Source organism: Chinchilla lanigera, unplaced genomic scaffold, assembly GCF_000276665.1.
Source record: "Chinchilla lanigera isolate Chin_1 unplaced genomic scaffold, ChiLan1.0 scaffold00053, whole genome shotgun sequence".
In the NCBI taxonomy this organism is placed as follows: Eukaryota; Metazoa; Chordata; class Mammalia; order Rodentia; family Chinchillidae; genus Chinchilla; species Chinchilla lanigera.
Window position 1 is genome coordinate 3,341,544 of NW_004955454.1, and position 16,176 is coordinate 3,357,719.

General features: G+C 45.5%; 1 protein-coding gene across 5 annotated transcripts in view; it reads right to left on the reverse strand.

The window, feature by feature from the left end:
* Positions 1-5,190: 5,190 nt before the first annotated feature.
* Znf7 (zinc finger protein 7) overlaps positions 5,191-16,176 on the reverse strand; it is a 12,191-nt gene continuing 1,205 nt past the window's right edge. For 3 of the 5 annotated variants that reach the window (XM_005395933.2, XM_013520114.1, XM_005395932.2), the window contains exons 2-5: positions 15,446-15,489; positions 14,933-15,059; positions 10,271-10,387; positions 5,191-7,144 (exon numbers count right to left, since the gene is read on the reverse strand). In XM_005395933.2, the coding sequence (XP_005395990.1) occupies positions 5,391-7,144; positions 10,271-10,387; positions 14,933-15,059; positions 15,446-15,448 (2,001 nt within the window). In that variant the 5' untranslated portion in view covers positions 15,449-15,489 and the 3' untranslated portion in view covers positions 5,191-5,390. The remainder of the gene's footprint in view (positions 7,145-10,270; positions 10,388-14,932; positions 15,060-15,445; positions 15,490-16,176) is intronic. The other 2 variants (XM_013520113.1, XM_013520115.1) reach the window with 2 other exon arrangements.

A 16,176-nucleotide genomic window follows, 5' to 3' on the forward strand; every position in this document is an offset into this window, starting at 1 on the left:
GCCAATACCAAGTTAGTTGTTTTTTGTTTTTTTTGTTTGTTTGTTTGTTTTTTGGTTTTTTTGAGACACGTTCTCACTATGCAGTTTAGGCTAACCTTGAGCTCACTTTGTAGCCCAGGCTGGCCTTGAACTTGCAACAATCTTCCTGCCTCAGCCTCCCAAGTGCTGGGATTACAGGTGTGTGCCACCATGCCCGACTCCAGTACCGAGTTAGTTCTGTTAGCTTTTTTCCTCTGTCCGTACACTCTCTCTGGCTGAGACACTCAAATGGTGATGCCCCACAAAGTCCCTGAGGAGCATCAAGAGTGGGGAACGAAGCAGAAATCCTGACCTAACCGCAGCCATTTTGTTAAATAAAGCAGCAGTCATTATGTTCTTTACCACTGAACTCAGCTAAATTATATTTGTCATCAAATTGAAACTTCTGTGAATGTGCTAAAAACAATTTTGCTACATACAGTGTGCTCACCACAAAATATCCATTGTACCGTGGCCAGCCAGCAGCTTATCTCATTCTTGCAACTTCTGTTCATCACTCTATAAAAAAGGTAAGCTCTCTGTAATCAGGACCTCAGACTTTGGAGATTACTCCTCTGGGGTCTGCTAAGCATTGATAAAATTTCCTTTCTTCTCCTGAGCTCCTGCTACTATTGACTCAATTTTTTCTGCTACATCTACTATTGGGGAGAATATTGGAAAGAAGGATTGCCCCAAAAGCACCAGAATAGGCCAACCTGGCAACAAGTCACACCAAAATCAGAGCCACACAGACTGTCCTGAGAGGGTTTTTTTTTTTTTTTTTTTTTTGGTTTTTTTGTTTTTGTTTTTCTCCAGTACCAGGAACCGAACTCACGACCTTGCGCTTGCCAGGCAGGCGCTTTTGCCGCTGAGCTAAATCCCCAGCCCCCTGGGAGGGTTTTTTGTTTGTTTGTTTTTTCCAGTACTGGGAATTGAACTCACGACCTCGTGCTTGCCAGGCAGGTGCTGTGCCGCTGAGCTAAATCCCCAGCCCCTCCTGAGAGGGTTGACACTAGACTAAGAGGTCTGAGAATCCTCTAGGTTCCCCTATGATCAGATGGCATCACTATCATATCAGTGGAGTCTTAGATAATCAGGTAATCGCTGATATAACTGGTAGGCAAACAGAACTTCTATTAAACATGGAAAATGCCTCTTCTGCCCTGGCCCAATGTGTTGGCCTCTCTCCAATGCCAACTGAATAGTAACAGGAACAGATAGCCTAAGGTAAGAAATTTTAGTCCCCTCTTAGCTGTGAGATAGGATCTATTGCCATTACTCACTCCTTGTACAACCCAAATGTCCTGTAACTCTACCTGGGACCTTGTTGGTAAATTAGGTGCCTCTATCTCCCTAAAAGGACAGATACAGGTTTATGTACTGCCAGAGCAAGGCATCTATCTGTTAGGTCTTCTTACAGCAGCCCTGATGGGGCTTCAGTAAACCCCTGAAATCCCAGTCTGGGATACTAACACTTTGGACTGAGCTGTAAATGTACAGCTCATAAGGAAATAGCTCAAGACTGAGATAGGCTATTCCTGGAGTAAACAGTATCCCTTAAACCTGAGAAGTATACAACCTCTACTAAAAAAGTTCCTGGGGCCTGGGGGTCATCAAACCATGAAAGTTCCCTTGAGTGAGTCCTACTCTGCTGATAAAGAAATCTAATGGTGAGCATTGATTTATTTAGGATCTGTAAAGTCCATGAAGCAGTAATTCCAATATATCCCATGGTACCTAATGCCTACACCCTTCTCACCGGGGTCCCTGGGGACACCAAATATTTTACTCATCCTGGACCTGAAGGATACTTGCTTTCTTGTCTTTCTTTCTTTCTTTCCTCCTTCATTCCTTTATTCTTTCATTTTGTTTTGTTTTCTGAGACAGGGTCTCATTATGTAGTTCAAGCTGTCCTTGAACCCACTATGTAGCCCAGGCTGGCCTCAAATTTGTGGCAATCCTCCTGCCTCAGCCTCCCAAGTGCTAGGATTACAGGCCCAGGCCACCATATCCAGCAGAATGCTTTTTTTTTTTTTTTTTTTTACTGCATTTCCTTCCATCTAGAGTCACAATACTTACTGGTATTTGACTTTGAAAGGTGAGACCTTGATTCACAGGAGTATACTCAATACTCCTAGACCAGTGAGAGCAAACCTTTTAGAGACTGAGTACCCAAAATGTAACCCAAAACCCACTTATTTATTGCAAAGTGCCAATACTGCAATTAAACCTGAATACTGAGGTTTTAGATTAGAAAAAACAAATGTTATCTGATGCTCAGCTGCTGAGGTGACTTGGCTCTTCTGCTAACAGAGAGGGTTTTGTGTGCCTGCTGCAGCACGTGTGCCATAGGTTTACCACCACTGTCTTAGACAGTACTTCCTCAGTGGTTCAGGGACAGCCCTTATATATAGTACCTGGAAAACATTAGCCAATGAATTGAGAATCAACACTAAAATATGAGACATTGAGACAATGTGTGTAAACTTTGCTAACTGTCAGGGATGCTCAGCAGGATTCAGGTAATACCATTACTCTGAAATTCCTTGCAGGTTGCCATACCTCCCCTTCTAAGGCCCCAATTTCCTTAGAGAAAAGACAGTATTTGGTTTTATTCTGACACCAGGAACCTGAACTTTGGCAATGGATAGGAACAAGCAGTCATCTCACTGCTTTCTCCCCCAGACAAGATTAACTAAAGGGCTTCCTAGGCACCAGTCAAATTCAGACACCCAATTTTGGGCTTTGGCCAAGCCACACTACGAATCCCTAAAGGGTTAAGAAAGGAGGTCTGTTTACTGAAATAAAAAAGTCAGAAGAATTCAAGGCCCTCAAAACTAAGATGGGCCAGGCTCCTGCAGCAGGACTCTCAAGTCTAAAGAAGCTTTTCACTTCCATGAGGGCAGCTGTCTTCTTGGAGGCTGTATTTCAGAGCCGACTCTTGCGCCCTGGGAGGTAGATGATTTATACGAAACAGGTTCACAGAGCACTTGTCACTAGCTAACTTATTTCCACCCTGACAGAAAAAAACAAAATCAGATGCAGCAACTTGCATGAAGTAGCTATTACTTATAGCCAGCCAGGGACAACAGAAGCTTTGGGTCCACTGGTTCCTCACAACTCAAGAAACCTGTCCTAAAAAAAAAAAAAAGAAAGAAAGAAAGAAAGAAACCTGTCCTAAACTGCATGTGCTCCACTTGCATCACAGCCAAGGAACCTCAAATGGAAGCTGTCTGGGACACCCAGCAACAAAAGGATACCCTGGGTAAAACTTTGAAATACAAGCTGCTTTCAGGGGAAAGGGCAATGAAATGCTGAGGGTACCGAGTACACTTTTTAGTAGAGGGTACCCAGTACACTTATGCTCTAGATCTAAAACATCTCTCAAGTCTTGTGTTCAGATGGGCTTTCAGAAGATGGTTAGATCGTGGATGTGCTACACTCATCAGATTAATCCTTTGATGAGCTCACAGCTGAATCTGTTGTTAGGAGGTGGGTACTGAGGTAGATATGGGCCACTGAAGACATAACTTTGGAGGATGCATCTCTCTTTGACTACTCCCTTCTGTTTGCCACCATGCCCTTCTGCTATGCCATTTCTGCCTTGGCATAGACTGAACATTCTGAAACCATGAACCAAAATCAACCTCTCCTCAAGTTGTGCATATCAAGTGTTTTGTTCCAGTGATAGGAAAGATGATTAACACATTAATAGACTAAAATGAACCCCTACAGGTCTGTCTGAAACATGCTCACAGGTGGATGACTAGGATCTTGGGTGAAGGAGAGGTCAGCACTATCTTTGTCTTCATCCTGTCTTGGGAGGCTATGGATTGTAGCATCAGATGGTTTAAGAGACAAACCCCAGTGTCCCAGCCTGTGTTGGTCAGATTAACCACAGTGGCTACTGGAGCAAGAGACTCAAGTGAAAACTCAGTTTCAGCCCCAAAACTGCCTGGCCCTGGCAGAGCACTGTAATCTGCCACACTCAAGCCTCCCTATACTGTCTCACTGGTTGACACAATAGTGTAAGCTGAAGATCCTTTCCCTTGGCTATCTCTCAAGGAAGTGTCAGCAGGGAGGCTATGTTGTTAGTTGCCAGCAGAACAAGTCTAGCCTCTCAGCATAACAGTGCCTCCTTCCCCAGCAATGTTTGTCACCCACTACGCCCCACTGTGTGAACGAATGCATCTAGCAGGGTTTTCTACCCTGGAAGAAGTGGTAGAGGAGCTCACAAGGTCCTGATTACTGTTCCACTTGCCACCTCCAGATCCCTGAGATGGCAACAAGCTCTATATGGCCTCTAAAATGAGTCCTGGGTCAGAGATATAACTCAGTGGCACAGAACCTGCCTGTCAAGCACCAAGTCCTCAGTTCAATTCCCAGTACCAAAAAAAAAAGTGTCACTAAAATGAGTACTTGCAATTTCTGATTCCAGCTGAACTGTTCCAAGGAAATGTTATGCAGTACAAACAGTATCTCCTGACCTTTCTGATTGTATCCTTTGTAAAGTATGCAGACTTGACACAAAAATGGTCATCCAGCCCAGGGGGGGGTCTATGCCCACATAGTGTGTAAGGCTCCAAGTGCTGATGACAGGGTTGAGTGATGTGAGGGAATGCATGCTAAAGTTTATTCCAGTGCTTGTCTCTGGCCAGGCACATGAATTTATGTTCCTATATTGAATTCTCATTGCCCTATAATAGTACATCAACTAAGCTCTGAGTTTCAGGGAGGCACAGAAAGCCCGAATCATCTTGCAAGCATCTGGACCCCATGTATGACTTTAGAATCCTTGCATGTCACCTGGGTTATTTCTGTGCTGGCTCTGAAGTGTGCTCTGTGAATGCAAGCCACACCCACATCTGGTTGTACTCAGGAGCCAACTTGCCTCCCAAGGGCCTGGGTGGATCTAATGGAGGCTAAATTTTAAGAAAAGGCATCAGATAGAGCAGTTACAAGTGAACTCTGGGCACTTTACTTCTAGACACGAGTGAGAACATTCACTTACTGTTGAAACCACTCTGAATCACTGATTCCCTAGGAAAAACACTTTGAATGACATCGTAAACCTGCTGTCTATTGGGGATTATGCCTGTTCCTCACCTGCAGACCTTGGGATCCACTCTCTGTACTAAGCTCTAAACTCTCAAGTACAAACTGCACCCTGAGTACAACAGATGCAGGCTTTATTGAATGGATGGCAAACATTCCAGCAAGTAAGTGCACATTTTGTATGAAGTTGGACACTGCCTTTAAGAAAGCAATTCTCAATTTTTTAACCAACATTCTAAGTTCTTACCAATACATGTGGTCTCATATAAAATTATTTTAAGGCTACACATTTATTCACATTTATACCAGTAAATGGTTCATCCCATGTGAATTTTCTGATGTTGAGTAAGCCTTGAGCTCCGATTAAAAGCTTTGCCACAATCATTACATTTGTAAGGCTTCTCTCCCGTGTGAATTCTCTGATGTATAATTAAATGTGAGCGCCACCTAAATATTTTCTCACAGTCATCACACTGATGCAGTTTCTTTATAGTGTTCACTTTTTTACGGCTCACAAAGGTGGGCCCTTGTAGGGTGTTCCCATATTCGTAGTACCACTGGGCTCTTGTATGTATTCTCTGGTGTTCAATAAGATATGAGCTGCGACTGAAGGCCTTTCCACATTCATTACATTCATAGGGCTTCACTCCTGCATGAATTATTTGGTGTTGGAAAAGGGTCGAGTTTTGACTGAAGGCTTTCCCACATTCATTACACTTATATGGTCTCTCCCCAGTGTGAACCCTTTGGTGGATAGTGAGCTGTGTACTCATACTGAAGGCTTTTCCACACTGAAGGCATTCAAAGGGCTTCTCTCCTTTATGGATTCTCTGATGGTAAATGAGGCTGGAGCTCTGGCTAAAGGCTTTCCCACAGTCATTACACACATAAGGTTTTTCTCCAGTATGGATTCGCTGATGCTGAATAAGATGTGAACCCTGGACAAACCCTTTCCCACAGTCATCACATTTAAATGGTTTTTCTCCAGTGTGAGTTCTCTGATGGCGAATAAGCCGGGAACTACAACCAAAGGCTTTTGTACATTTGTTGCATTTATAAGGTTTCTCTCCAGTGTGAATCAGCTGGTGCTGACTCAGGCGAGAGATCCACCTAAAAGCTTTCCCACACTCATTACATTTAAATGGCTTCTCCACAGCATGACTTCTCTGATGTGCAATGAGGCTTGGACCTTCTGAGGCTCTTGGGATTTGAGGTTTCTCTGCAGTGTGCATTCTCTGGTGCTGAGCTAGAGTTGAGCTCTGGCTGAAGGCCTTGCCACACTCTTTGCACAGGTAGGGCCTCTCCCCAGTGTGAGTTCTCTGGTGTCTGACCAGTTGTGACTGCTGGCTAAAGGCCTTGCCACACTCACGACAGCTGTAGGGCCTTTCACCCGTGTGGATTCTCTGATGATGGATGAGGCTTGAGCTCTGACCAAAGGCTTTGCCACATTCATCACACCTGTAGGGCTTCTCTCCGGTATGAATTCTTTGATGCTGAATAAGTTTTGAGCTTAGGCGGAAGGCTTTTCCACACTCAACACACTTAAATGGTTTCTCTCCAGTGTGGATTCTCTGGTGCTGGTGGAGCTGTGAGCACAGCCTGAAGACTTTTCCACACTCCTCACACTTGTATGGCTTCTCCCCACAGCACTTACCTGGAGGACTCTCCTGCAAGCATTCAGGTAATTGTTCTTGGCATTTTTGACATCTGTGAGGTTTCTCCTGGTTCAAACCCAAGTCTAAAGAGGTTTTGAGACCTCTGCCACATACCTCACATCTTTGCAACCCTTCTGCACCGTCTCTCTGATGTATCTCAGGCTGATGATCCAGATCACTGGCTTTCAGCTCCCTGTACTCCTGGGCAGTGTCCTTGGTGACAGTCTTCAGTGCTCCAGTTCCTTTTTTCAAATGGTACTTCTGGAAGAGGGAGTTCTTCACTGTTAGCCCACAGATACTTGAACACTTCTCTGACCAGACTTCAGAATTCCAAGTGTCTCCACAGCCAGGACCCTGAGGTTTGAGAAGATTGATATCCTCACAGGGCTGCTTACAGTCAAGTTTAATGGTGGACCCTGAAACAACCAGGAAATAAAAATCCTCCTCATATACTGAGCTTAGAGAAAGGACAAAGACTATGGGAAGAGGGTGGAAGTCCACACTTCCAAGGCAGGCTGTGTATTTGTGACACACCCTAAATGGAAACATGGTAAGGAGATTCTTGGAGAGTTCTCACAATGTGGCTTCAATTACATTCTACTCATTCATTTTACAAGGATAAAGTGCTCATGTCTATTAGGCAGAGTGCTGAGAGTTGCATGTCCTAAGAGGGGTCCACCCCACAGGGTGTTTTGGAATGAATGCCCACAAGGATGCCAAGCGAGGATAGACAAGCAAATATGAGAGTGTGAAGAGTCTGCCAAGAAGGATTTTGCTGGTTGAGTGTGTGTAGGGGTGATCAGAGGTCCCCAGCATCCTAATTAGCAAGTGAGAACAGGTCTGACATGTGAACAGAAGGAATGGGTAGGAACAAGAGGCTGACGAGCTGCTGAGGGCACAAGAGCTTAGTAGAGAGTTGATCTTGGAGGGCTGTACCAAGCAGTACTCCAGCCTCTCCACTCCCTCCAGCTGCACTGACACTGACATTACTTGAAAGGTCTTGGCCAACAGGCCAGCCTGTAGCCCATATTGACTTCTCCTTCCTAAGAGTCTATGCACATACTGGCCCCTAAGATACCCACTTCCCTTCTGGAGCCTCCCAATAAAACACAGGTACCTTCCTATTCTGAAATCCCCAGAGTACCTCTACTGAAAGACTTCTTCCTGATAATAACTTCAAAACACAACAACCAGGCTGGAACTAGCTACAGCAAGACCACAGCCCCCTTACAGGGCTTTAGCCTTGCCATGCATGCCCACTCCTCATCAGTAGAGCTGAGCCTCCAATTAAAGTGATCTTCCTGTCAGTCCAACAGTGAGGAAGGGGCACCACTTATGCAGCCTCTTCTGTGCAATAAACAATTCCCTGTCAATCCTCTGCTGGTCTTCCATAACCCAGTGAGGGCTGGAAAATTCCCATGCACAGCCAAGCAGACTGGCTCACAGAGGACACAAGTATACCCAGGGACACATAGGTAACGACAGGCCCCGGAGCCCCAAGTCTCCCCACCTCACCATGCAGCAGAGATGTGCCTTGCCTGGCGCTCCTCTGGAGCCTTCCTCTGCTATGGGGGTGAGAAAGGGCAGTGAGACACACAACAAGTACTATTTCTCTGTTGGAACTCATAGTTCCCTTGGGAGAACCTCAAGAGACCTGAATGCAAACCTGCTATTGTTCAGCCAGTAACTGCCCAGCCTCCTACTGCTCAGGAGGATGAAACCTCCACGTGACTAAGCAACCAAGGGCAACCATGACCAAAGGACAAAATGTCACAAACCACTTGGCTACATTCCTAAGTACTGCCCTTTGATTCCTGTGACTGTCAGTGAGCAGCCTGGGCTAAAACTTCTGCCCTAACCCTGAACACCACCAGGCCATGGCCCATCATCCAGAGCCCAGCCCCAGCCTCCCTGGCTAATAGCCTCTCACAGCCACCTGCTATTGGCAGCCCCTGGCCTTTTGCCTGGCCCATGTTTTCCTGACCCTACTCAGCAATGATAGCACCCCCATGGTCCTAAAATTGCAGTGCAAAGCTCTCTTCTCTGCCCTTGAACAAAAGACCTTCAGTAGGCTTTGGAAAACCCCTAAGAAGATGCAAGCTCTCAAGAAAAATGAAAATGCTCTCTAGAAGTAGAGATGCATGTCTTCCACGAAAAAGCAGGGTCAGGCTCAAGACCCACTCAGGCCACTGTCCTGGAGCATGATGATGGGAACCACCTCTTGGGGCCATGGTGGTGGGTGAGGGTGTGGGGAAGGCAGAGCTGCAAATGGTATCCTCTCCCCTATCCATCTGACTAATATCCTTGGATATCTGATGCTGGCTGCATCAGCCAGAGGCAAAATACACACCTGGGAATTTCCACTGCACTTCATATATTCTGAGTAGTGCTACTGTATACTGTAATACAAAAGGCCACACTCTTGCCTTGTACACACTGTTACTTTGTTGTCACTTCCTCATCTTAAGGATCACTTGTTAAGCATAAACCCATGAATTTGATGCCATGGTGCACACTACAACCTCCCTACCCTGGAGACACTTTATTGGAAGGCTGGGTTTTAATGACTATCCTGTAACTTTGTCTCCTTTTCAGGGAGGATCAGAAGGAACCTATCCCTTTAGGAGGGCTATGTAGGGACTTATGTGGAAATAGGGTTGCTGCTGATGTAATTAGTTATAGTGAATTTGTTAGGGTGGCCTTTATTTCAACAGGACTGTGTCCTTATAAGGATTTGGGCATATGAAGATGGGCACACAGGAAGAAGTCAGCTGAATGCAAATGGAAGCAGAGACTCGAGGGATGCTGTTACAGATGGAGGAGCACAAAGGACATACTACAAGAAGAGGGGTCACCCAGAGCTTTAGTGAGGAAATGTCCCTGCAGACTTCTGGCCTCCACAATTCTGAGACAACTTCTGTTGTTTCAAGCCACTCAGTTTGTGACTCATTACAGCAGCCACAGTAGACTAATACATGCAGTCTTGATCTGAAGGGCTCAGGTCACCCACACCCCAAAGTGTTCTGGAGAGAGCTGCTGGAAAAGGATCTGACTCAGCAAACATGGACCTGAGAATCAAGTTCACTGCTTTACTTGGATCCAAAGATTTGTGCTTCTGTTTAAATGACTAGTTGGTAAAATTAGAAACTGAACAAAATTTGGTAAGATTTCAAACACCACTATGTGTGGTGGCACACACCTGTAATCCCAGCACTCCAAAGGCTGAAGAAGAAGGATCAATATGAGTTTAAGGTTAGCCTGGGCAACTCATTGAGTTTAGCACCAGCCTGGACTACACAGTGAGACCTTGTCTCATAGGGGAAAAAAAAAAGAGAGATTTCAAACACAAACTGTCCTTGGTGAATGCACAGCTGTTTTGTGTCCTTGCTGTTCTGTGGTTTGGTCTCCCTACACTTGAATAGGATTCCTTCCAGGGCTGTGCCTCCTCCATGGGCTCCCCAGCACTCCAGCCTCTCACTGCCTCAAGGCCCTACTTTGGCTCCCTTTCACATAGAGCATCTCTGATAAAGCCTGCACCTCACCTGTCTGGAATGTCTGTGGTGCCTCGGTCCACTCCGCTCCCTGAAGGTCTAGGACCCACGGCTCCTGTCCCTGCTCCAGCCGGGAGATCAGCTCAGGCTTGAAGACCAGGAATCCTGCTGTGTATGCAGCAAAGAAGAAGATGCTGGAAGCTCATCCAGGGCTCAGCTGGTGCTGGTTTCCAGGTGTGGAGGATGGGGGCTTCCAGGACAGGCAGACCCTTGTGGAGGGTGAGGATGTGGACACTCCATAGCCCCTTCATCCAGGTGTGTTCAGCTCCCCTGGCTGTATACAGTGAAGGGCACCCCAATTCCCACAATCTCAAGAGGACTTGGTCTTCAAAGAGTCTGCAAAGAACAGGCTATTCTACCGAGGGCAGAAAAGAAGGAGAAGAGGAAGATCCAGCCCTAGCCAATGCCTTACTCAGCAGAGCCAGGGCTATCCAGGGCTCTTTCAGCTCAGAGGGATGGGCTGCCACTAAAGGTAGACAGTGAAGAAACAAGACTTTCAAATGATAGCAACAACAACAACAAAATAATAATCAAATGAAGCAGATTTCAAATAAGGCCTCAAGGTCCAGTCCTCACCCTTGACCTCCTAGGCTCAGCCCTTGAGCAAATGGCCTATCAAGAGAACATAGAGGGGCTGGCGATTTAGCTCAGCAGCACAGCGCCTGCCTGGCAAGCGCAAGGTCATGAGTTTGATTCCTGGTACCAGAAGAAAAACAAACAAAAAAAAAGAGAATGTGGAATAGTGGAGACCTGTAGGCATATCCCTGGTACCTCACTTCTGGGGGCTACCAGCCCCCATGCTATGCAGCATCCCAAAACCCCCATCAGTGCCTGTCAATATAGGGAGAAGCATCTGACAAAAAGCAGCCAAGTCCTTGGTTTTGAAGCTTCACTCAGACTTCCTGCCAAGGGGGAAAAGGTAGGCAGAGGTCCCCAAGGCCCATACCAAAAGTCTCAAGCCCTCACATACAGGCAGGAGCTCACACTCAACAGGAAAGTGTATTCTCTCTAAGCACAAGTGGAACTGGAAAATATTCTCAGGTACAGCCACAAGGGGAGTATGGCTGTACTAAAGAGCATACACCCAGCCCAATGCCACTCATTATGAAATTAACCACAAAAAGGCACCTCATAAACTGTTAGTTACTTGGGAACTAAATGATGAATCATTGATTCTAAATGATACAAGAGGCAAGAAAGGATTGTTCCCCAGAGCCTTTCAGTGTATATGGCCCTGAAGACTTCTGGTCAATAAGTCAAAATTTGTAGAATGAAGCCAAAGTAAGTAAAGATAAAACTTTGTATTTTAAAACACATTTACTAGCAACAAGAATAGTAAGACACACATATGGTAAATATTAAACTCAGGAAGTTGGAAAGAAAACAGCACAACAAAGGCCCAGGAATATAGCTTAGCAGTATAGCACCTGCTTGGCAAGTGTAAGGTCCTGAGTTCAATTCCTGGTACCAAAAAAAGAAAATAGCACAACAAGCTCAAATGAATAAAAAGGAAGAAAATAATAGAAGTAGGGTAGGAATCAATAAAAAAAGAACACAAAGAGAACATTTCCCACCCACACCCAGCAAAAGATTTGTAAAACCAAAAGCAAGTTCTTTGATAAGATAAACATGATAGTCCTGGCCCAGTGTGATGGTACATGTCTATAATCCCAGCACTCGGGAGGCTGAGGTAAGATTGTTTTGAGTTTGAGGCCAGTCTGGTCTACATAGTGAGACCCTATCTCAAAAGTGAAAAAGAAGGAAAGAAAGAAAGAAAGACTAAAACATGATTAGAAATTCAGAGCTGAGTAAACTATCAAACATTAACAGAACATAAATGTTTCTAAGGCCTTCTTTCCCCCAGGTCTAGATGGTTTTGCAGCAAGTTCTACCACAAGCATGAAGATTCCATTAACTCCACCTCTATAAACTCCTCCAGAAATTAAAAAAACAAAACAAAACACAAAAACAGTGAGGACTGGAGATGCAGTGCAGTGATAGAGCACTTACCTACCACGTGTGAGGCCCTGGTTAATGGCCAGCACCATAAATGAATAAATGATAGTGAAACCTGCCCAGCTGACTTTATGAACCTTGCATGCCAAAAGCCATTTATCAAAAATGTCAAAATTATCTAAAGATAATATACAAAAGGAAATAATTAAATCCATTTCACTTATGAATATAGATACAAAAATCCAAAATATACTAGCTGGTGTAAAAACCTATCAAAATTTATATGTAAATATCACTATTTAAGTAGCAATTATTCCAGGAATATAAAAATATAATGTAATTTACTACACTGATAAAGAAAAAATATCAGATGAGTATCACACTTGGTGCAGAAAAAATCTTGAAATAGAACACTTGCCAGGTATGGTGGCCCATGCCTACAATCCCAGCACTCCCGAGGTGGAGGTAAGACTGCTGTGAGTTGGAGGCCAGCCTGAGCTCATAGTGAGTTCAAGGCCATCCTAAACTGCATAGCAAGACCCTGTCTCAAAGAAACACAAAAGAAATCCAACACTTATTAATGATTATAGGCAAAACAAAAAACCTAGGCAGCTTCTGTGCTTAGGTGGACATCTTCCCTTTAAAATGAGGAACAGTGTCAGGTGTGGTGGTTCATGCCTGTAATTACAGCACCCTGGGAAGGTGAGGAAGGGGATGTCAGTTTGCAAGCCCATCCCAACAAACTTACTGATTTAGCAAGATACTGTCTCAAAATTAGAAAAAAACAAAAAAAACCCTGGAAGCTGGACATGATGGCATAGACCTATAATCTCATCACTCAGGAGGCTGAGGCAGGAAGACTGCCACAAATTTGAGTCCAACTTGGACTACATAATTCAAGATCAGCCTCTAGAGGGGCTGGGGATCTAGCTCAGCAGCACGAGTGCCTGCCTGGCAAGTGCAGAGTACTGAGTTCATGCCCAGCATCAAAGAAAAAAAACCCAACAAGATCAGCCTGGACTATATAGTGAAACAAGTACAATCCCCAGTACAATCAATCAATAATAAAATCAGGAACACAGGAACATACCCACAAGGCCACTATTCAGGCAGAGACAGGAGGAGCAAGAACTACACACTTCTGAAAACACAAGTGGAATCAATATCAATAACTAAACTAAGTAAGTGAGCCCCACAAAGTTGCCAAATACAACATCAACCCTCTGAACCAATAGTGTTCTATACAAAAGGAGTAATCAACTAAAATTATAATGACATAAAAAGCACTAAGCACAATGTGTTGGCACAAACCTTTAATCCCAGCTACCAGGGAGGCTGAAGCAGGAGGATGACAAATTTGAAGCTAGCCTGGGCAGTTCAATGAGAAAGAAGAAAAAAAAATACTACAAAACCAAAGCAACAAAACAAGTAAATATAAAGCCAAACAAAAAGCATGGAAAGGAACACAGCTCTGAAACATTTCATAAACGAAGTTATCAACAGGAAAAGGGGACAGTTAGCTGGGCATGATGGTACACAACTGTAACTCAAACACACTGGGAGGCTAAGGTAAGATGATTACAAGTTCAAGCCCACCTAGGACAATTTAGTGAGACCCTGTCTCAAAATAACAAAAAGTGGGAGGACAGAAAGAGCTAAACAAAAGATTAAAGATGTGTTATATACATGTACAAACTCCTGGGCCGGGGATATAGCTCAGTGGCATAAGTGCCTGCCTGGCAAGCACAAGGTCCTGAGTTCGATTCCCGGTACCAAAAAAACCCCATGTACAAACTCCTCACAAATAACGTAAACATTGTGCTGCAAACATGTACCAATAAAAATTTAAAAAATAATAATAAAGAGCTGGGGAAGTAGCTCAGTATGAAGGTCCTAGATTCAAAATGAGATTTAGATGATTCTGGAGAAACAGCTGCGCAGACAAAATATCAGAAAGCTAGACTTTGCCAGATGTGCTGAGATGAAGGGTGCAGGCTTGGCCCAACACTCTGAGAAGCATTAATCAACCAGCTATACCTCCTCCCACCCCACTGCTCCTCCCCTCACCTAGGCACTCTCTCAAGGGACTAAAACGTTCTTACGTTATGGGGCTTGAAAGGATTTGGACCCAATAGAATAAAGGATTTGGTAATAACTGAGAGGCCCAAGAAGAAGCAAGTTGGATCCACAGTCCCTTCACAATGTTGAAACCCAACAAGGGGACCATGTTTCAAGGACACAAACACAAAGTTGGATATGAAGTGTGCTGCAGTGGTAGTGGGGTTGTGAGAGGAAGACTGTGCAGGACAGGAGGAGGAAAGGGATGCCTGATGGCACCTGCAGAACATCCCCGGGGCACTGATGACCTCTGCTCTCAGTGTACAACAACTTACATGGATTCCTCAAGCCAAATTTTCCGTCTAAGATACCTCTGATTTGCATCTATTTCTCACACACTGAACTTAGGAAAAAAGGAAGACTTATTAGCTCCTAGAATTACACCTAGCCAGTGGGAACTGAGTCACTTCACATGCACAAAGCCTGGAGCCAGCCTGACTCACTGAACCGCCTCAAGGCCGCTGTTTAGCCCCCCAGGGCCTGAGCACTCAGCCTCAATGTCCCCAGTCTCTGATGGATGTCTGGTATGCCGTGTACTAACGATGGCACACAGGAGAAGGTTCCCAGGTGCAGCCTCACCTAGTCCAGCAACACTGCTGTGGTTCTCCAGCATCACCTCCCTGTAGAGGGCCCTCTGGCCAGAGTCCAGGCACTGCCACTCCTCCCGGGAAAAGTGCACAGCCACATCACCAAATGTCACCGCCTCCTGAAAGGACATACACCAGTCCCCCAGGGATCCCTGGTTGACAACCCCATTCTGGTGCCACATCATGGCATTTCTCAGACAGGGGCACCTTGGTATTGGTGGACAAGTCATCTGGCTCCTTTGGCTCTAAAGTCCTGGGAAAGGGGAATTGTTTGGGGGAGAAGGGACCCAGACAACAGTGACCTTAATACCCCCCTGAAGAACCACAGACGGGCCCTGGTCTGGGCAGAGGTTTGCTCCCTCCCTGGGGGATGGGAACAAAGGGGCCTTCCTGAGCCTGGCACAGGCCACAATGAGGGCCAAGGCTGGGACTGGGCACAGGTCCAAAATCCAAGGTTTTGGCTTCATGGGACACATGAGGGAATGGAAGCAGGCAGGCTCCCTACCATGAGTTCCACAGCAAGGCCTCCAGTTGTCTTGGCTGAGACACCTGTTGGAAATTATGAAACAGGTCAGAGGTCAGGGTGCTAGAAGGTGCCTATCTTCCAGGAAAATTAAGGGGATACAGCATTCCCTGCTCCCACCCTAGATACTTCTACTTTTCAGCGACAGGGAAGTTGGCTGAAGCAGCCCTGGTACTTGAGTATCTGCCCTTTGAAGCCTTGTCCATCCTTCAATCTGCATATGTGATGTGTGACTCACTTCAGGAACACATCAGGGGAGGGAGGGGCACCCACGCGCCACACACTCAACTAAGCAGTGGAAAGGCAACAACGAAGGCTCCATCCTTCATGGAGCAGTCTATTGGAAGAATCAAATATCCACAGATCACAATGATGATAGAGCTGAAGGGAGCTAGGAAGCATTTAAACTAGAGAACTGAGTTTTGAAAAGTCTCTTCCCTAGGGACCTATGCCAAGGTGACACTGGTGGGGAGAGCACTTCAGGTAGCAGAAACAGGTGCAAGGGGCCTGAGGAAGACAGAAGCTAAATGAGCAAAGTGGCCAGTGTGTGTAGACCACAGGCAGGGAGGGAGTGACTGAAGCTAGAGCACACAGGAGACAGAACCACAGGCTGGGCCGGGTGTGGTGGCACATGCCTATAATCCCAGCACTCGGGAGGCTGAGGCAGGAGGATCGTTGTGAGTTCGAGACCAGCCTGGGCTACAAAGTGAGCT